This window comes from Mytilus galloprovincialis, chromosome 3 (genome assembly GCF_965363235.1).
Source record: "Mytilus galloprovincialis chromosome 3, xbMytGall1.hap1.1, whole genome shotgun sequence".
Classification (NCBI taxonomy): domain Eukaryota; kingdom Metazoa; phylum Mollusca; class Bivalvia; order Mytilida; family Mytilidae; genus Mytilus; species Mytilus galloprovincialis.
The window spans coordinates 61,922,147-61,938,774 of record NC_134840.1 but is presented as its reverse complement, the minus strand read 5'-3'; the positions used below and the strand labels follow the sequence as shown (position 1 = coordinate 61,938,774).

The 16,628-nt window shown below is 33.3% G+C and overlaps 2 protein-coding genes across 4 annotated transcripts in view; one reads left to right on the top strand and one right to left on the bottom strand.

The window, feature by feature from the left end:
• Nucleotides 1-1,287: 1,287 nt before the first annotated feature.
• Nucleotides 1,288-15,255, bottom strand: LOC143068568 (serum paraoxonase/arylesterase 1-like). 2 transcript variants are annotated; one of them, XM_076242734.1, is made up of 9 exons: nt 14,984-15,255; nt 7,765-7,835; nt 7,218-7,273; nt 5,808-5,997; nt 5,314-5,437; nt 4,627-4,827; nt 3,970-4,051; nt 3,161-3,292; nt 1,288-1,612 (listed from the first exon to the last, which is right to left on the bottom strand). In XM_076242734.1, the coding sequence occupies exons 1-9, from the start codon at nt 15,046-15,048 to the stop codon at nt 1,442-1,444; spliced, it is 1,092 nt and encodes a 363-aa protein (XP_076098849.1). In that variant the 5' UTR covers nt 15,049-15,255; the 3' UTR covers nt 1,288-1,441. The 2 variants fall into 2 exon arrangements, with proteins under 2 accessions (XP_076098849.1, XP_076098851.1); XM_076242736.1 differs by lacking the exons at nt 7,218-7,273; nt 7,765-7,835; nt 14,984-15,255 and adding an exon at nt 7,018-7,071.
• A 78-nt stretch (nt 15,256-15,333) lies between these two features.
• The window catches only part of LOC143068565 (protein sprint-like), a 50,116-nt gene continuing 48,821 nt past the window's right edge, over nt 15,334-16,628 (top strand). The window contains exon 1 of one of the 2 annotated variants that reach the window (XM_076242727.1): nt 15,334-15,444. The gene's annotated coding sequence lies outside the window, so the exon portion shown is untranslated. The remainder of the gene's footprint in view (nt 15,445-16,628) is intronic. The other variant, XM_076242728.1, reaches the window with a different exon arrangement.

The window sequence follows — 16,628 nt, the reverse complement described above, 5'->3', positions numbered from 1 at the left end:
TATTCATTTGTCAATGTTTATTTTTTTCTCTTTTAATATAAATTAATGTTATTTCCATATGTTTATCGTAACATCTGTCACACTGTACAATGTACATTGTCTCATGGTGTGTATCATTGATATGTTCATACTTAAAAATTAACTGTTAACAAAATTTTTAATATTTGAAATACTAAGGCTTTTCTACTTCAGGAATAGATTACCTTAGCTATATTTGGCAACACTTTTAGGAATATTGGTCCTCAATCAGGGGTCGAATTTAAGCTTTTTTGTGTACTGGCCAGGCGGCATCTTCGCTAGCCAAGGGTTACGATCCACTCCCGCTCTCTTCACCCTTGGCGGATTGAGATAATATTTCGGAGACACAAGGTAAGGATTTTTATTGGTTGCAGTAGAAACTCGCTGCATCCAATCAAAAAGCGCCTATAACATGATCACGTGTAAATGTAGAAAGTGTTTGTAAACAATTGCCACGTGTTTATTGTGCAACAAGTCTTTACATCACTAAACATACGACTATATTTAGTGACAACTTGAATGATTTAATCAACAAATAGAAGTTCCTGTGTATGTTTCATGCACAAATGCATGGATGTTGACGTATATTTTCGTTTCCGGCTTTACCAAGTGGGTAGAATCTAGACACTACCGTGTTTTTACCTCCAAATTGAAGAGTTCAAGTGCTATCATTGGTCAAGAATAATGTATTCGGAATGGGCGTGACTTTAATCTTCCGATAGATGGCGCGACATTGATATCACAAATGTTGGCTCAATCTGCCAAGGGTGAAGAGAGCGGGAGTGGATCGCAACCATTGGCTAGCGAAGATGGCCAGGCGGACCAGTGGACTAAAAATCTACTGGTCCTGCAAAAATGACATGCATTTGACAACTTTATCAACAGTGATACTTAGTATCCCCCGTATTTGATGTCGCAGGTAAATTGTTTTGTAAACAAACCGAGATTGCGAAGCAATCAGTGATTTTTATCGGCAAATTTCTACTGGTCTGCCAGACCACCAGCTGACAAAATCTACTGGTCTGACGCAAATTCTACTGGTCTCGGACCACTGGACCAGCGCTAATTTCCACCCCTGTCCTCAATGCTCTTCAACTTCGTACTTTGAAAGTTAAGTTTTCTATAGACTTTTTAAAATGTGGTCCTTGGTGAAATAAAAACAACCTTAATATGCTCTCATTGAATGAAAAAAAGGCATTGCTGTTGCAGGTCTATGCAAATAAAAATAGCCCTATTTCTGAATTTTTACAATTATACATAAATCTCAAACTGATAATAGGCTTTTCATGGCTTTCCCCAAAACACAATAAAAGCAGATATATTTCTTCACAACATATTGGTAACTGTCATTCAATTCCCTACACGAACATATTCCATATAGTAGGACTTGTTTGTATTCATTAGCTGCAGGGAAAACAAAGCATCAGTCCATCCAACGTACTTCACAATACAATAACTTATGTTGGATTGTTCCTACCAACATAGCATCCTTATACAATGAGGCCACTGTAGATCCACTCAGCATTTGACCATCATCACTTAAAACTTCTGTCATCTTAGTCACAACTCCATCTTTCATGTGAAGTTTAATGACCTGTAAGCAAAAAAGTAATATAAGTTTTCAAAAGTAAAAAATTCTAAAGGGTTCAATGAACAAGTGTAGCATCAAAAAGTAAAATCCAACAAAAATACTGAACTCAGGGACAAATCAAATAGGAAAGTCCCTTATAATGGCAAAATCAAATGACAAAACACATCAAAAACCAAAAGCTTGCAAAGAATTCAGCTTAACAGATGGTAGGGAAGATCTTAAACCTGCTGTAACATTAATATTCAGAACAGCAATAAAGAAAACTCTTTGATTTTTGTTTTGTGTTTTAAAACCTGTCATTTTTGTTGTTAACAGGCTCTAGCAAAGAACTAAGCTTAGACAGATGCTGAGTTTTTTTTAAACCTTCTGTGACAAAAACATTTTGCTATGTGTAGAAGGCCTTATTGTGATACTGAGATTAAGAAACAGCAATTAAGAAAGTGCTTCTTTTTTATTTCCTGTTTAAAATGCTGTTTACAAGTTCTGCCTATCTATTATAAATTTCAAGACTAGAAAATTAGTCAAAAATGGTCATTTAAGGGCAATAACTCTTTTAAGGAGTCATTTGATAATTTTGGTGGAAATAGAAAGGTGGGAAAGCAATTTTGAGTATGTTGCCTCTTACATTTTCTCAAATGTTTCTTTGTTGAGGTTTTCAAGATATTTAAATAATTTGATCTTGTTTTTAATAACAGTGAACATTCTTTCAATCTTTGACATAATATAAATTAGTAGTTTTACTAGTAGGTCTTTTTTTGCCCATAATACTGGTATTTTATCTCTAAGTTCTATGTACCATTTGTCAATCAACTGATCCAAACTTAAAGGTTTTTTTTTATTTCTAAAAAAAAATAGTTGAACTCCATCATATGTACATGTGTTTGTTCCAAGTCAGGAACCTGGTCAGTTGTTGTCTTTTGCTATATTTAAATCTTTTTTATACCCCATTTATGGGCATTTTGTTTTCTGGTCTGTGTATCCGTTTGTCCTTCCGTTCATCTGTCTGTCTGTTTGTTCATCTGTCTCCCGCTTCAGGTTAAACTTTTTGGTCAAGGTAGTTTTTGATGAAGTTGAAGTCCAATCAACTTAAAACTTAGAACACATGTTCCCTATAATATGATCTTTCTAATTTAAATGCCAAATTAGAGTTTTGAACCCAATTTCAAGGTCTACTGAACATAGAAAATGATAGTGAGTGGGGCACCCATGTACTATCAACACATTCTTTATTTATCATATTGCAAACTGTTTTTGTCACTTGATAGTCTCTGTTAAATTTATTCACTACTCTTTAAGACTTTTGGTGATTAAAAGCTTGACATATTGAATGGACAATTGTCTTTTGATAGAGATTGTATGTTGTGTTTGCTTTTTTGTGCAATCAAGATTCTACTTGAATTTAACTTCACATCTACTTTTAATAATATCAATTATATATATCCTGAAAAAAATGGCCATCCAGATGGGTCAACCTTTTTCATGAAAATCAATTGAACATCAAGATAAAAAGAATTCATCAACTTCTTAGTGGCTTCACACATTTTACATTACCTGTGAAGGAGCTGGACTTTCTGGATCATCTAAATGTTTTAAGGCTTGCCATGCTATAGGATGAGCACCTAGCAGCACATTACCATCTTTATCCAAAGTGGGATTGTCTATTCCTGTTTTTACATCAAATTCCTGAAATAAATACTTTATCGTTTATTCATGTATTTATGTGTGATAACATTAAAATGTTAAAAATGTTTTTGTACTGTGCAGTGTACAACTAACACATGCATCACACAATCGAATTAAGGGGGTACAGAACATATAAGGGAGTTAACTCCTTAAAATCAGCTGAGTGTTTTAATCACTCACTATTAATATTAAGGAGAAATCAAGCTTTTCAACAATCAAAATTAGTGTTCGTCAAATTGCTTTATATCCAACCAAATTATTTCTGGTAATTGTGTAGATCAAATTTCAGTCAAAGAGTTGGATACCCCCTTAAAGACAGGAACTATAAACAGACCTATCAAAATTTTAAAATAGTTCCACTGCCATCATTTAACCATTTCAACAATATAAATTCAAACAAGGCTTTTTTAAAGGCCACAGTTTTAAGTTCTACTTTAGTTCAAATAGCAGTCATTGGAAAGACTTCCTTTCGAACCCCCTTGATGTATGTCTATGTTTATTACGGCAAGAGAAGGTTCCCAGAGGCTCTATCCACTTTATTTTTTACAGTGTTAGAATCATTCACAAAAATTATAAAGGGAATTTATGTACCAACTGGACCAAATCAGCAAACATTTCTACATTATTAATTATAATAACAAATTGACTTTGGGAGAATAAAAATAAAACTGTAATACCTGGTATCTTTTAACTGTTCCATTTTTCTGTCTTTTAAAAGTATGGAATTTCTTTGGGACTGGCTCTGCCATGTACAAATATCTGAAAAAGAGTGGAGATGCCAAAGGTCTGTAAGCCTGTAAATAAATCTATATATCTACTTCAAGCTATCTTTAAGTCTAGGACTTTATAATCCCTTCACAGTGATTTAATTTTGCAATTTTCTTAATTACTTGATGTAGTACTATAGTGTAATAATCAAAATTAAAAGTTTTACATATTTGCAACAATTCATATTTGACATATCAATAAAGCACTGTGTTCAGTCTTTTTACAGGTACATAAGAACACTATAGTTTAAGTTTGTGATCTTGTACAACCTGGAATATTATTTTCCTGCAATCGTATATCTACTAAAGTGCTACCAGTAGTTGTGATAATGAAATTCTGATGATATCTACCTAGAGACCATGTAGGGGGCATTTTACTATGGATTTTTTTTGTGCTTAAAAATAAATATATTAAACTCCATACTAATATTTACGACAAAAGAGAGGATTTTTCTTTACATACCATTGACATCTGCAATTAATTCACTTGGTCAATAATAAGCTAGTACAAAACAGTGCTAAAAATGCTATCATATAAGGAAGAAGTGGCAAGAGTTTTGTTCTTACTTCTGATCACGTGATAACATCAGACCATTTGTTGTAACAAAGCCTTCATATTGTTTGTGGTATGCTTTCCCATCATAATACATTATATTTCCATAGGCTAATGGTAGGACCATCTCTAATAGGTGAAGAAGTCCATTCTTATAGTAGGCATAATTTGTGAAGTAAAAACTATTTTCACTGTCCATTGCTACATCATTTAAACTGAAATGAAAGTCAATCAAAAACCATAAATCTACATTCTACAAGTAAATTGAGAAACAATTCAAAACAGACACACTTTAGTCTGAGAGAACATGATTATTTATTAGTTGTATGGTATTTGGATTTGAACTTGCTGTCATTTACTGTAAGTACTTTCAGATTTGTATTTTGTCTTTTTTTCTTCAACTGATAGTCTGTTCTTATGTTGTACATGTACTGTTACACCACTGATCCAGGTAAGGGGGGAGGGTTTAAAATTAGCAAATATGTTAAACCCTGTAAAATTCTTTGTGGTGGATAGTTGTCTCATTGGCCATCATACCACATCTCCTTTTTCTTTTATAATGGGAAAATTGGTTTTTTAAATATAGCTTTTTTTTAAACACATTTCCTGTTTTAAATTTTCAAAAGATTGAAAAACAAACTAAATTTACAAATAGTTTCACCTCATAATTTTTTTAATTGCTAAGTGTCTTTAACACTTACTAGTGTATGTTTGGGTCTCTGTAAGTCTGGACATGCTTCAGCTGTTTATCTTTAGCTATGAACAGGAACTTTTCTAGGCTATCCCCTTTGGATCCATGGTTAACCACCATTACTGTAACTTTATCTTAAAAAATACAAATATAAATAATTAAATTGTCATCTGGTACACATGCTAGTCTGCCATTAAAGACTACAAGTTGACCTCTAGATGTCTTTTTCTATATAATTGTGTTATTTACCCTACAAAGTAGTTGAATTGTCCCATGAGAGTAATAATGCAATATCGTAACTTCTAAATATAATGTGATAATAGCAAACACTTTTAATACAAAGATACTGTTGATTCATAGAATACAAAATTTTGATAATTAGTTAGTGGTTATACATTGTTATAAGACTACTTTCAATATATTGAAATAAAAATCTGTATTTTTTAAAGATTTTAAAATAAATTTAAACAAAGTGATCAGAACTTTTTGGTTCACAAACATTACCTTTATTGTCTGTCCACAAACTAATGCCATGTGGACCAAAATCAGACTGGTTGAACTGGTCTCCAACAATAGTTAGTTCTTCTATGCCTTTATCTGGATGATTAAAATCAAACAAATATATTCGTCCTTTTCTATTGTGCTTCTTGTGGTATGCATGAACTGTAGGAGAAGCTGAGGGCATAACAAGACCCTAAAACAAAAAATCCTTGTAGAAAAAGTACTTACTGTTCATACATTATTATTAATTTCTATTTAAAATGGACACACCTTGGATTTATTTATTTTTGTAGGTACCAATTTTCTTGGAGTGAGGGAAACTTACATAATGTGGATTTATTTATTTTTGTGGGTACCTGTAACCAATTTTCTTGGATTGTGGGAAACTTGCATATTCGTGGATATTCAAATTTGTGGTTTTGGCAAAGTCTGCATACATTCCTTTAGAAAATTTGTAATTGTCGAACATTTAAATTCAAGGTTCCGCTGTATCAACAATATCCACAAAAATTAGTATCCAAACGAAAATATATGAATCCACAGTATCAATTTGATACAGTCAAAAAATTGATAATGATAAGTAAGTAAGTAAGTAATTTTTTATTGGTTTGAAATCCAAAATTACAGGATTGATACCAAGACAATACGAAACATACAAACATATATCTCATATCAAATTCATAAACATGATATGTCATTTGGTGTTTGACTATGGAAGATGTTACATGTAGTACTCATTACAATCTTCAAGATGGTGTTCATAGTGACTGAGTTAACTACATGTAATTTGGTCAATGATTGAGAGTTTGCAATTATAAATTATACCACATCCTTATATTATCTCCATAATTTATATAGATCAATCCAATTGCACTGTCCATTAAAGGTACTATAGATCTCAATAACAGGCATCATTCTGGTAAAAGACCCTAAAAATTACCTCACTGTAAGACTTGTTCCCCTTGATATTTTCAGTCATTAATATAAGTGAACCAAGGGCAATAACTCAGGACAATTCTATACATACTGATGTTATAAGTGTTATACCATTAGGTAATGTCCCCATGTCTTATTTCATATAATAACCAAGGGCAATAACTCAGAGCAATACTATACCTACTGATGTAATAAGTGTTATACCATTAGGTAATGTCCCCATGTCTTATTTCATATAATAACCAAGGGCAATAACTCAGAGCAATACTATACCTACTGATGTAATAAGTGTTATACCATTAGGTAATGTCTCCATGTCTTATTTCATATAATAACCAAGGGCAATAACTCAGAGCAATACTATACCTACTGATGTAATAAGAGTTAAACCATTAGGTTATGTCCCCATGTCCTCATATCCAATACCTGTAATCCATTTAAACCAAGGGCAATAACTCAGGACAATTCTATACTTACTGATGTTATAAGAGTGAAACCATTAGGTAATGTCTCCATGTCCTCATATCCAATTCCTGTAATCAAATATAATGAATTTAATAGTAAAAATATATGTTATAACTGCCACCTAAAGCAACAAAACTTCAATTTTGCTGTACCATGGATTCAAAAGCTCACTTTCGTTCCTAATAGATATCTTTTAAAATATGTAGAAAATCAAATACTAATTGTATTGTGTTTTCTCTTTTTGGTATTAAGACTATTCAGCAGTTTTTTAAAACACTGTAAGATGATGAGCCATGTTACAATGAATGAGTCTTTATAAATTCATTCACTAAGTCACACAAATACTCAGCCTCCCATTTGCAATAGTAAGCTTTTCAATCTAAAAAGCCATAATGGTATTAATTTAGGTCATAAAAGAAGGGTGAAAGATACCAGAAGGACATTCAAACTCATACTGATAGATCGAAAATAAACTGACAACGCCATGGCTTATAAAGAAAAAGACAAACAGACATATAATAGTACACAAGACACAACATAGAAAACTTAAGATCATTACCTTGTCCAGGAACAATTCTACAGGGTCCTGGTGTATGGTTATACACATACTTTAAAATTTCCAAGGTATGTCTGAAACAAACAAAAAAAATATATACAGAGGGAAGTTTTAAAAGTTATCATTTTAAAAGGTGACTGTGAGATATCAACCATAAAAGATATATGTTTCAGCATGTTCAGATGTAGTACATACTACATATATTTTATTTCGTTTGAAATTGGTGTTTTCCCGTTTGCTATTAGTGGTAATTATTTATAGATGGGAACTAGTATAACTAGTTCTGCAACAGTATGTACTATTTATAGAGTTTGATGTCGGGTGTATAATGCACGAGGAAAGTTTTGGCGGTTTCTACGGGTGGGATTTAATGGTACTATATAAAGTTTGGCAATTAAATGTAATATTATCGAAGGTGCTCGCAGTTGCGTCGAATTGAAGTTGGTCACATTGGTATATTGACAGTTGCTGCTATGTTTATTACATATGTACAGGCGTTGGAGGTATTAACCCAGGAAAAAGAAAAGATGCGAATGAGAAACAATGTTATATGTCAAGGATTTATATGTCAGTGGTTTGAATCGAAGAAATATGTACAAGAAAGTAAAATAAAATATTGTATCGCAAGAGAAAATGATATGTTACTGCGAGCAACTAATCCTATATCTGTGTTTGTTTTGTTTATAGCCTATTGAATTTAGATATTAAATACTTTAAATTCTGACGAGCAGGGCGAGGGAGAATTTAAATACACATTTATTCAATAAATTCAAAAGGCTTATGGGTACTTATTTTTTGATGTTACACTACTACATGTTTCTTAAATATTGAATGTAGGACAGAAAGTCACAGGACAAAAAGTCACAGGACAAAAAGTCACAGGACAAAAAGTCACAATTCATTTATTCTGATTATTTTCTTTGAAGAAAAACTGCTTATTTTTACAAAAATTTGTACCTTGATTTTCCCTTAAAACACAATGTTGGGTAGTTGTTTTTTTTTTTATTAAAATGCATGTAGACCAATAATCGGGCGCTATATATCTGACCTTAACTCAAGTCCCTATGGGTAAAAGGTGTAGTGAAAAAATGTTATTATAAACTAGAGGCTCTAAAGAGCCTGTGTCGCTCACCTTGGTCTTGTGCATATTAAATAATGGACACGGATAAATTCATGACATAATTGTGTTTTGGTGATAGTGATGTGTTAGTAGATCTTACTTTACTGAACATTCTTGTTGCTACAAAATATCTCTGTCTATAATGAACTTGGCCCAGTAATTACAGTGGAAAATATTTTCTACAAATTTACAAAAATTTATGAAAAATGTTAAAAATTAACTATAAAGGGCAATAACTCCTTAAGGGGTCAATTGACTATTTTGGTCATGTAAACTTATTTGTATATCTTATTTTGCTGAACTTTATTGCTGTATACAGTTTATCTCTATCTACTAGTATAATAATATTCAAGATAATAACAAAAAACGGCAAAATTTCCTTAAAATTACCAATTCAGGACAGTAACCTAACAACGGGTTGTCCGATCCATGTGAAAACATCAGGGCAGATAGATCTTGACATGATAAACAATTAAACCCTGTCAGATTTTCTCTTAATGCTTCGGTTTTTGAGTATAAGCCAAAAACTGCATTTTACCCCTATGTTCTATTATTAGCCGTGGCAGCCATTTTTGTTGATTGGCCAGGTCAGGCCACACATTTTTTAAACAAATTACCCCAATGATGATTGTGGCAAAGATTAGTTTAATTTGGCCCAGTAGTTTCAGAGAAGAAGATTGTTGTAAAAGATTACTAAGATTTACGAAAAAATGGTTAAAAATTGACTAAAAAGGGCAATAACTCCTTCAGGGGTCAACTGAACATTTTGGTCGTGCTGACTTATTTGTAAATCTTACTTTGCTGAACATTATTGCTGTTTACCGTTTATCTCTATCTATAATAATATTCAAGATAATAACCAAAAACAGCAAAATTTCCTTAAAATTACCAATTCAGGGGCAGCAACCCAACAAGCTGTTGTCCGATTCATCTGAAAATTATACGACAGGTAGATCTTGACCTGATAAACACTTTTACCGCATGTCAGATTTGCTCTAAATGCTTTGGTTTTTGAGTTATAAGCCAAAAACCGCATTTTACCCCTATGTTCTATTTTTAGCCATGGCGGCCATCTTGGTTGGTTGGCCAGGTCACGCAACACATTTTTTAAACTAGATATCCCAAAGATGATTGTGGCCAAGTTTGAATTAATTTGGCCCAGTAGTTTCAGAGGAGAAGATTTTTGTAAAAGATTACTAAGATTTACGAAAAATGGTTAAAAATTGACTATAAAGGTCAATAACTCCTAAAGGGGTCAACTGACCATTTTGGTCATGTTGACTTATTTGTAAATCTTACTTTGCTGAACATTATTGCTGTTTACAGTTTATCTCTATCTATAATGATATTCAAGATAATAGCCAAAAACAGCAAAAATTCCCTAAAATTACCAGTTCAGGGGCAGCAACCCAATAACGGGTTGTCGGATTCATCTGAAAATTTCAGGGCAGATAGATCTTGACCTGATAAACAATTTTACCCCATGTCAGATTTGCTCTTAATGCTTTGGTTTTTGAGTTATAAGCCAAAAACTGCATTTTACCCCTATGTTCTATTTTTAGCCATGGCGGCCATCTTGGTTGGTTGGCCGGGTCACGCCACACATTTTTTAAACTAGATACCCCAATGATGATTGTTGCCAAGTTTGGTTTAATTTGGCCCAGTAGTTTCAGAGGAGAAGATTTTTGTAAAAGTTAACGACGACGGACGACGACGGACGCCAAGTGATGGGAAAAGCTCACTTGGCCCTTTGGGCCAGGTGAGCTAAAAATTGGGAATTATGGTATGCTGCAAATGAGACAAACATTTATTAAGACCAAATAAAGTTGATTTAAGGTTCATCATAACAAATGAGCAAATATGGACGTATTTTCACCTCAAAAACTGCTCTGTGAACAGACTTACCTGTGCAGTTTGGAAAGTTTTAAGGCCTGGCATCCACTTTAAAAGTTAAATGCATATGATTTTGTGTTTCAGAAAGATAAAATCCTTTTTGGAATTTGATGGGTATTTTATTTCCCTAAAAATAAACAAACACATGAATTGCATTTGATACTGTCCACTCAATTACTACCTCTAATTCAACTATAGATCTATGTGTAGATATCTATTGTCCTACTATTGTCCATGTCAATTAAGGACAATCAATACAATAGCTCCCCTTACCAAAAAATAAGCCCTGAGGCAAACAGTTGCCGCTAGTTTGCAGCAAACATTGCTGCAAGCTTGCAGCAAACGTTTGCTGCAAACTTGCCGCAACCATTTTACCATGCAAAGGAAGTTTGCGGCAAGCTTGCTGCAAACATAATTATGCAAATTAGATTTGCCGCAAGCTTGCGTCAATTGTTTGTTGCAAACATGCGACAAACTTGCAGGAACTACACATATACCAATGTCATGTGTGTAGACACATTCAATTTATCTCTTTCAAATTACACAGCATCATTTTTAATATTTTAGTCAATTCCTATCTTTATACAAACAGTCATTGAAAGAACTCTTGCAAACTCATGAGATTTAAGGAAATACATACATGCATTTGAGTTTTGAAAAAGGGGGCAGGGGTCATTCTCAAATGACATAATATACCAGTATTAAAAAATGAAAAAGGATAAATCTCAAATGTGTCTTGAGTATAAACATGATCATATGATAAAGCTTGGTGATAATTGCATTACAGAATTTGACTTAAGTTTACTAAACATGGTCTTGATGGTGCAGTACTTAAGTTACAAAATTCAAACTTACTTGAACAGCTTGTAAACTGTTGTAGGATGATTTTTTGTAAAAGATATTATGACTGGAGAATTTCATATAAGGTATCAAAAGCCCTCTCCCTTTTTTTTCCAAAGTCCGTTATGTGTTTCCTTTCTGTTAATTTCAATTATTTTTCGTGTTTTTGGCCTTATACCACAATTATTCATCCCCTTCGCTACAATGCATTTTTTTTTTTTTTTGGTAAAAGTAAAATAAAATTAAAAATTGGCACCGCTTCAAACATAAAATAAATGAAACTGCTTATAGACCATTATTATTCTAATAAAATGTGCTTCTAGGACAATCTATCAGTGCTTTTCCTTTTGAGAGCCCTATTAACATGCCAATTGTAGGATTTGAATCTCGTATAAATGACTATGGCTCATTCGAGGGGTAGTCTGAGGGGCCCTGATCCCGAAATCCCGGGCTTAAAAACATGAAATCCCGAGGTGCGTATTTTAACGAAATTCATATCCCGACATCCCGAAATTAAAAAAAAAATATTCCCGTAAAGATCAATCCCGAAATCCCGAGCTTAAAAACACCCAATCTCGACGTCCCGAATAAGTCCTGCCTCCCTCTAATCTCTACCCTACTTTCATTTTGGCCAAATCACTTTCACTTTCAACAATAAATCTTATGCCCCATTTATGGGAATTATGTTTTCTAGTCTGTTCGTCCGTTCGTTCGTTCGTCCGTCCTTCTGTCCGACTTCAGGTTAAAGTTTTCACTTTCAACAATAAATGTTTATGCCCCATTTATGGGAATTATGTTTTCTAGTGTGTTCGTCCGTTCGTTCGTTCGTCAGTCCGTCTGTCCCATTCCAGGGTAAAGTTATTCAATATCGAGGTAGTTTTTGATGAAGTTGATGTCTAAACAACTCGAAACTTATTAAATATGTTCCCTATGATATGATCTTTCTAATTTTAATGCCAAATTAATAGAGATTTTACCCAATACACGGTCCACCAAACATAGTAAATGATAGTGCCGATATGGCATCCGTATACTATGGACACATTCTTTTTTCCACATGTTTTACTTTTTTAAATATATATGCAACTGGTATGACCCCTTAGATAGTTAATATTTCAGAAAAAAGTAGACAGAATACAGAGAGTCTCTGTATATTATAGTAGTATAATCGTAGTTTACAGATGGATAAACGCGAAAACATATGAGCCAGTCCATGCGAAAAGGTACAAAAACGAAAAATTTACGAAATTCTAAAAAGTGTGCATAATTATTGGTAGTAGACTTGTGATTTATAAAACACATTTACTTTCCCTCATATCATCAAGCTGTGAGCTACACGCACCTGCGAGTGTTGAGACCCCCCCCCCCCCTAGTTTTATCAAGATTTTTAGTGAATTATTTCATATATTTCAATCATTTTCAAAGTACAGTTTAAATGGCTTGATTTGCCGATTGATAACGTTTAACCTGGTAGCAGTGGGGATAAGGCTCTCGCTTACGATGCGGATATCAATGCAATCAAACCGGGCAACGGTTCGAATCCCGTGCAACTAAGGTTGATTTATATAATATTAAATAACTAAACTTAACTTAAATTTCAATTTCTAAAACACAAGATGTCATAGTTTTTGCATTTTCCCTCATGTTTTAATGTTGTCTTTCTTTCTTTAAACCTGTAGAACTGACGGAAATTATTGACTTTTGTCTCTGTAGTGTCATAATTTTTTGTAGTTTCTGGTCGGTATAGCATTAGTCCGGGGAACAAATGATTTTACACTTGCTCAAATACCAAAAATTCAGATATTTCTGCGTCTTTTTCGGTTTTAGTTGACAAATTCGGGATAGAATTGACAATCTTATGAATGTTTACATTAATGTATTTTTTTTTCGGATAAAATCGTTTTTCAAAAATACTATAACAAACTTTGATAACGTGTCCTGTAAAGTTTACCAAAAGGACTTTTTGTACCTTTTCGCATGGACTGGCTCATATATTATTGTCTCTTTGGCACATTCCCCATTTCCATTCTCAATTTTAATGTCTCTAATGAGGTATAATAGTTGTGGTTCTTGCGATCTAAAAACCATGATATGGAGAACGCTCTGATTGGATTATTTATTTTTCATTTTTGTAATCTATCATACGATTGGTTGTTCTTGTGCATTTTTAAAACCGGAAGTCCTATCTATGACTAAAAGTCAATCTGATAACGGAAACAATATCCGGACACCTATTTTGTCGTTTTTCTCCAAAAATAACTCAATCTGAATAATCATAAGAATGGATGACAAATGCGACTATGCATGTTACCTAAAGAACACAGAGGCATGATGATTAATTTATTGTGGAAGGAAGAGAAGCGACACACAAAATGAGGTCTTCTCGTTTAATAGTATAGATAATAGTTTAAGTTTTTCAGTCACACATACATGTATATAGTTGCTTACTTAATTATGTATGATGATAACATTAAATATTTTATTAAAACATGCAGTTGTATGAATTATTTGTACTTACAAAATTACATACTGATTATCCTATATTATTTAACCAAAACGCCTACTTGATCTCTTATATAATATGTGAAATACATTTCCAAACACAACCATCATGACCTAGCCACAATTTCAAATTGTTAGCATCCAGGAAGTGCCAACTAGGCATACCCAGTCAGTATTGTGTAATTCCTGCAATGTTCTGGCCAACATATAGAATGGTCAAAGTTTTCTGCAATCTTGCGGCAAACAAATAGAATGGTCAAAGTTTTCTGCAATCTTGCGGCAAACATTCTTTATTATTTTAAACTTTCTGGCAATCTTATGGCAAACATTAATGTTTCTGCAAACTTGCCGCAAGCTTGCAGCAAAAAGCGGAAAACATCTGCAAACACTATTTTCTGTGTTCCTGCAAACAATTCAGTTTCATAAGGGAGAAACCAGTTGTTACCCGAGAGGGAGCATCTCAAAGTTGTATCCCAACTTAGTTTATTTTTAAACCTTATGCAGGAACGAAGAAAAAAAAGGCCCATTAAAATCCAAAAAAGATAGATTTTATCTTTCTGAAATCTTGAACAGTATATTTAACCAGAGACATACAAATACAGTATACATGTCTCCGATTTAACAGTTAATATATATGTTCTGAAATGCAAAATAGATTTAGTGGGTGCCAGGCCTTAAAACTTTCCAAACTGCACAAGCAAGTCCACAGAGTAGTTTTTTGTGTGAAAATACAGCCATATTTGTCCATTTGTTATGATGAACCTTAAGCAACTAAATTATGAACTGTCACGACATCAACTGATCATGTATTTTGTACTTGGTCACATACTGTCAACCATTGAACCTTTTGATTATGTACAATCTTACAGAGTTTTAACAATAAACTGTAATATAAGTATTCCAACAACTGCTGCAATTGCTTTCTTGATCATTTTTACGACAGTTTTTCAGCTTTTGTGGTTCTTCAGCGAAGTTCAGGTTATCTCAGGTCATGGGATTTATAGTTGTTAGTGTGTGACTCCGGAAAATGGCGGGAATTAAAACTTGTAAATACTAAAAAGTCTACAATAGAAGAGAAACTATTTCATTTCACAATTTGATAATTGTTGTTTATGTTAATAAATCACTGTGGAATCGTCCAGGAAGCATGTCAGTACACATAAAAATTGTGTGCATTGTAAACTCAAGTGGACCAGTTCTTCGTGTTTGTTCCGTTATTGGTCCTTACAAAAGAAAAACGAGTTGTCTCCCATTTGTACAATAAAAACTTTTTGATAGTGATTTTCATAAGTTTACACATGGTGCTGATCGATTGTTCTAAATCAACTGTAAGTATATTATCAAGGAAAACTGGTTTATTAAAAACAGTTAACATTTTCTTTCTGATCAAACCTTACGCAGACACTTGCATCAAAGTTTTATTTTTTTGCAATCACAAAACTGAAAAGTAACCATACATGTATACATGCAAATAAATCTCTATAGCTATTCAGAGTCGAAAAAGTAGAGAGTGGTAAAGGGTTATTTTAGTGCAACGTGTTTTGCCATCTTTATTTCACGTGCAGCAGTGGAAAAGGTTCGTTATTCACTGTGTTTTGTGAAATCGGTGAAAAGATCAACGTGCAAGACTAAGTTTGTTCATCGTGAAATGCCATTGTTATTTCGCATTCTTCCGGCAGATTCCCCCTCTTTATTCCCATCTATATACAACATCTGTTTAACACTAGTCCAAATAATTATGACGTCTGGCAAGGCTATTTTATTTTTTTCTGGGACGCCTTCCAGACGTAAAAAATGGTTTCAGCGTTATATAAATGACGTCATAGGAAGGCGTCCCTTTAAAATATTAAAATAGCCTTGCCAGACGTCATGATTTTTTGGACTAGTTTAACACTATATAGTTTATACTACTGTCACTACTGTAGTTGCTGTTAATGGTGACATGATGCAATTACCTTGACCTCATTGTCAAGGTTCAGTCAACCTTATTTGATGTATGGAATAATTGTAAGGTGTACATGTCTGTTTTGACAGGACTTATTTGACCTTGACCTCATTGTCATGAATCTTTAAATATATAGCTCCACAAGGGAGTACCAGCCCCTTTACCCCCTAAAACTGCCTATGGGTATGGTAAATCAAGAATGTGCAAAGTCTCCCCATGGGATATATAAACTATTTGTTATCTTTTAAACACATTATGATTATTATAAAGACTAATCAATGGTATCACTATCTTGAACAAATTGAAAAGATCTGTGAAATGGTATACAGATTTAAAAAAAGGGGGGGGGGTCCCAACTCAGGACAAAGGTTGGGTTCCAACTATATGTCCCCATTAAAATGCATTAATCGGCCAAAAAAAGGGGGGGTTCCAACCCTCGGACCCCCCTGGATCCGCCTATGTATATGTCTACATATAACAGGCTATTATTTGAACTTGGAATTATTTTTAATTATGGAATTCGCATAATTTCTTGTGTTTAAAATTTTTATAAATTCCATGTTTATT